Source organism: Xiphophorus hellerii, chromosome 11 (assembly GCF_003331165.1).
Source record: "Xiphophorus hellerii strain 12219 chromosome 11, Xiphophorus_hellerii-4.1, whole genome shotgun sequence".
Taxonomy (NCBI): domain Eukaryota; kingdom Metazoa; phylum Chordata; class Actinopteri; order Cyprinodontiformes; family Poeciliidae; genus Xiphophorus; species Xiphophorus hellerii.
The window spans coordinates 7,109,199-7,114,410 of record NC_045682.1 but is presented as its reverse complement, the minus strand read 5'-3'; the positions used below and the strand labels follow the sequence as shown (position 1 = coordinate 7,114,410).

The window sequence follows — 5,212 nt, the reverse complement described above, 5'->3', positions numbered from 1 at the left end:
TTTTTGTCTCTTTGTTCAGTTGACTGTGCAACATCCTATTATGCTTTTTACAGTGAACTCAACTAAGTAAAAGCGATATAAGGCGACCAAATGCAACCAGACCTCCCATGTCATTCACTTGAGCTGATGGGAAAAATCAAACATCTTTAGAGAAATACATTCAAACGTCTGATGACAAGGTTTCAAACATTCCTAGAGAAACCTAGGCAATATCTTATGAGGTTTTCTGAATCAAAAAAGTTGACCAACAGATATGCTGTTGCCCTCAGAAGTGAGTGGAAACAGGAGACTGTGAGTGTTTTACACTTGTGTAGCCCTTATTGTGAGGGCAGTTGTCCAGTTTGGAGTTCTTCAGGACATTTTCTCTGGTTCTGGTTGAGAGTCCCAAGCTGATTTGGGAGTTATGAGTCAGAATGGCATTTGGGTCGGGGTGTGTTCCTCTGTGAGTGATGAACCTCATAAAGAAATCTCTGCAAACATGTGCCACATGCCGACCGTCTCAGCTTTGTTCTATTTCTGCTGCAGGACTCGGGTCATAGTCTGTATTAAGCAGCTGAACACACACACACACACACACTGAGGAATGCATCTGGAACCTTCCTGCTGAGGCGTGTTGAGGTATAAATGCAACCAGGGACAGACATCTCTCAGACAAAGCAGCAGCAGATCAGAGATCCTCTCAGCCTCCAACAGACCGACAGGATGTTGTGTCCCAGCATCTTCCAGGCGACTCCGGCTGCCATGAGGCCCTTCTTGGAGCTGCACTGGCCCATCCGCAGCCTGTGGCCCGAGACCCGGCCGCTCTTCTTCCAAATGGAGCAGGAGATGATTCGCCACATGCAGGAGATGAGGCAGAGCATGGAGTACATGGAGCGGCTGCACCAGAAGATCTTCGAAGAGATCGACCAGACTTCCTGCTCTGCGGGGGCTTTGAGGCCCATCGCCTTCCAGGAGCTGGGGAAGGACAGTGACAAGTTCGCACTGAGTCTGGACACGGCCGAGTTTGCCCCGCAGGAGCTGTCCGTTAAACAGGTCGGCAGGAAGCTGCGGGTGAGCGGCAGAACGGAGAAGAAGCAGGAGGACGGAAAGGGCTCCTATTCCTACAGGTGTCAGGAGTTCAGGCAGGAGTTTGACCTGCCGAACGGCGTCGACCCAGAGACTGTCAGCTGCTCGCTGGTGGGGGGGCGGCTGCAGATCCAGGCGCCCCGGGAGAAACCGCCAAGCGACGGGAAAGAACGAATCGTCCCCATCAACGTCACCTCTGCCCCGGCCATTACCTCAGAGAACAGCAGTCCCCCCGCAGAGAGCAGCCTAGCCGAGAAAAACTGAACAGAATGACACATCTCAACAGATAACCTATCTACCGGAGGAGCCAGGAAGTTTCTCTCATTGCACTTTGATTTTTAACAGCTTTAAAGTTGTTGCTTTTATAAAAATAAACAGCCATTATAAAAATTTCAAATATTATATTAACTTAACACTAAATAAAATTAAAAATTCATTCTAAATTTAAATGTAAATCTATTCATCTTTATACTTTTAGATATTTTTGTCTATAATCTGAAAACCTACCATCAGTGAAGCATCTGTTGATAGCAGGTCTATGAGCTGGTTAATCCTTTGTTCTTCTGACCTCAGAGCAGTTTGATATTAGTGTTTTTATTTTAAATTTAGTGAACTAAAGAAGTTCTTCATGTAGGATCTTTGTTTTTGTTTGTAAATAATTTCAGTCATGTTTTAACATTTCACATCAAAACTCTGTTGACCTCCTGACACAAACTAGGGTCAGAGAAGCAACCGTTGCTGTTCATCAACCTGGCGAGGGTCAAAGGTCATTTCCAGGATGCTCAGAGATATGAGCTCATCTCTGCAGGTCTCAGTTAGCAGGATAAGGTTAAAGATCAAGACAAATAACTTATATGGCTGCTTGAAAGGGTTGAAGAAGAAAGCCTCTTCTCTCTAGAAACAAGATGACGGCAGGACTGAGCGTATCAGTCCTGCAAAGACTTCTGGGACAATGTCCTCTGGACTGATGAGACCAGAGTGGAGACATTGGACCGTGATGAATAGAACCCAGATGGAAGAAACCAAACCCAGCATATCAGCAAAACGGGAGAGGAAAATAAAACACAGGACACCATTTTTTCCACTTTTCTTGTAAAATAATTCTCAGTAAACTTAATTTATTCACAAACTGCTTTTCAAATTGTCATGTTGACATTTGTCTTTTCTGGTAAATCACGTACAATAAAAAACATTTCTAAAAGACAGGAGATGTCTGAGACTCTTCACTAACTATACATGACTACTCCTCATCCTTATGGAAACAACACGGTTTTCCAACTCGATGTCTTCATGTCGACACCTTTACTGCGTTCAGACATCAGATTAGAAATATTAAGAAAAAACAGCAGAAAATGATCAACAGAAGGACTAAAAAAATTAACAGCTACAGTACACATTTTCCTTTTGTTCTGTTGGTTTATTCTTTTCCCTTTATTCTTTTAAATGTTGTGGTTACAGGATAACAGAATACGCTCAGTTAAGGCTTATGCTGGATGCTATGCATGATATTTAACAGAAACAGACCGGGTGGATGAAGACAAGAGAGTGAATGCAGATAACATAAGAAATGAAGACATTGGATCTTCTAATGATGAGTTCCTGTCATAAAAGTCTTTTCTCTAAGTTATTGGGTTTTATTGGGACGTTGCATTGTGTCGCGCACTCCAGGAAGTACAGAAATAACTGCAATCCTAAACGGGGTTTTCCTTCTGAATGTAACCATATGCTTCTTCAGCAGGAGGAATTGACTCAATACAATCTGCAGTTTCCTTTGATAGAAAACTTTTTACCAACTAAACTTTACTGCATTGTTTTATAAATAGGAAAAAAAGGACTATACTGCACTGAGTGCAGTGATGGCTGACCATTCAGCCCATGCTAACAGTTGGAACAAATATATTCTCCTTCAGAAATTAAATCTCTGAGAAGTGGACCTCTTGGTGCAAAAGCAAAAACATAGGGAGGCTAACCGCAAGCAGTTAGAAAAATGTCTCTAAAGTTTGAAAACGGCTTGACTTACAGGGATGTTTGATATTTCTGTTTCGATCGAGGACTCTGTTTTATGGGAACACTAAGCATTCCTCTACTAACCAATCAAGGACTCTATGTTTTACAGGGACACTAAGTGGTCCTCTACACATCGATGGAGGACTCTTGTGTTTTATGGGGACACTAAGGGTTCCTCTACCCACCAATTGAGGACTCTGTGTTTTACAGGGACAGTAAGAGGTCCTTTACCCGTCGATCGAGAATTCTGTGTTTTATGGGGACACTAAGCGGTCCTCTACCCACCGATCGAGGACTCTGTGTTTTATGGGGACACTAAGCGGTCCTTTATCCACCGATTGAGGACTCTTGTGTTTTACGGGGACGCCATGACCAGACCCGTCTTCCAGGGACCGTCCATGACTCCTTGTGACTATGAGACCACCTTCTGACACGTTTTGTTTAATTTATGTGTTCAGGTTTTACTTCAGCATTTGAGGGAAAGTATCTCAGATACAGTAAATAAATGTTACATGAGGAAACTCTGCTCACTTTGTAATTACTTCATGAGTTCAGTTAAACCTCGTCTATATTTCACCGCTGCCTTAACATTTACAATTCTTTATTTTACAGCAAAATACAGGTTTAATTTTAAATGCAATATTATCTTAAAGGAGTAGTTCAACATTTTGATAAATAATCTCATTTAGATTTGTGCCAATGCTAATCTGCTAATCTAGCCACGGTGGATAGACAGCCTTGAAGTAACGCATTTCCATCCTCCTGATGCCCAAAAAACCACTAGCTGATCATGTTTTTCATTAAAGGATGGTAATATAGTTGCCTTCAGTTTTGCTAATATTATTTAGCAAACAGGCCAATGTCTGTGCTAATACTCTATGGTCACATCATTGTCCATGTATGGCAAATAAAAAAAGTCATAAAGATGTAAATGAAAGTTTTTATAAAGGCAGCAGACAGTCGTTAGCTTCCAGATGTGTTTACGACCTTCTCAGCTAAGATGAACCTGAAAGACTGCAATCAGCTGTAGAGAGGTGGAGTAGAGATGATTTCATGCTTCAAGTTATAGTTGGGATTAAATGATATGGATGCTGCATGAAAACTCATGGAAGACCCTTCTAGCTCCGCTGATCACGCCTCCACTCCAGGATTCAAAGCTTAGGCACAAACATGAGGCTAAACTGTTCCTAAAAACATTGAACTGTTCCTTTAAGTGTTTTAAATTAGGAGCCCACAGCAGGCAGAAATTAACCACCTCACACACACAACCCAGACATTCAGGTAGCAACACTGCCCTACAAAGGCAGAAAGCAGCAACTGCACGCCGAAAATCTTTCCTTATGCAATTAAATGATCACCAACTCTACTGGTCTAACAAAAAGGCCTGCTTTTAACTGTTGGGGGAAAAAATCGACAAGGTGTGTGATAATTTAAGGATAAATTGTAATTTAAATTATAAAATGGATAAATATACAATTAAATGTTGATTTATCCCAAACACACAGAATTACATTTTCCAACTGATATAAAAGCGCCAATGCGCTAATGCAAATTAGCATTAGCGCATTGACAAATTTTTATATTCTTTTTCCAGATCATTGTCATGAAATGACTGGACTATATTCCGAGTTTCAGCCCAGTTTATAACTGCTATGTGGATCTTTGGAGGGCAGAGATGCTTCATAGCACACAGACACACAGATGATGTTAGGTTTAAATTATTTATAAAAGTTTAACAGTAAAGTAGCCACAGCAGAACGCTGATAATCCACCAACCAGCCTCTAAACAGCTTCGGCTTGAAAACGGTATAAAATCTTGTTTTGATACATTTAAGGGCGTTTCCCAATCTCAGATGCTGAAATACATCATATTCTGTTCTTTCTTATATCAAAAATCATCTTTATCATTGGATTTTTTTTTCTGAGTTGATCAAAACCCAAAAAAGGGAAATAAAATCACTGTGTCCGTTTTATGCGTCAAAGCTAATGGAAAAGCTGCTAAACAGCAACTGGGCTGGATTATCCAACTCTAACGGGTGAAGACAACGTCATAAGCCTGGCAGGATGTGAAACAATCAGCTCAAATGACCAGTGAAACTAAAATGTTTAACAGTTTCTGTGACTTCTCAGTGCTCAGATT

General features: G+C 41.3%; 1 protein-coding gene across 2 annotated transcripts; it reads left to right on the top strand.

Moving 5' to 3' along the window:
* The first annotated feature begins 609 nt into the window (after positions 1-609).
* Positions 610-3,599, top strand: LOC116728478 (heat shock protein beta-11-like). Of its 2 annotated transcripts, XM_032576620.1 has the most exons (3): positions 610-1,050; positions 3,165-3,242; positions 3,393-3,599. In XM_032576620.1, the coding sequence occupies exons 1-3, from the start codon at positions 625-627 to the stop codon at positions 3,501-3,503; spliced, it is 615 nt and encodes a 204-aa protein (XP_032432511.1). In that variant the 5' UTR covers positions 610-624; the 3' UTR covers positions 3,504-3,599. The 2 variants fall into 2 exon arrangements, with proteins under 2 accessions (XP_032432511.1, XP_032432510.1); XM_032576619.1 differs by lacking the exons at positions 3,165-3,242; positions 3,393-3,599 and having other exon boundaries at positions 610-2,270.
* Positions 3,600-5,212: the final 1,613 nt, after the last annotated feature.

Bases quoted from the DNA above. Each gene is read 5' to 3' on its own strand.
- LOC116728478 (XM_032576619.1), top strand. From the start codon at position 625: ATGCAACCAGGGACAGACATCTCTCAGACAAAGCAGCAGCAGATCAGA.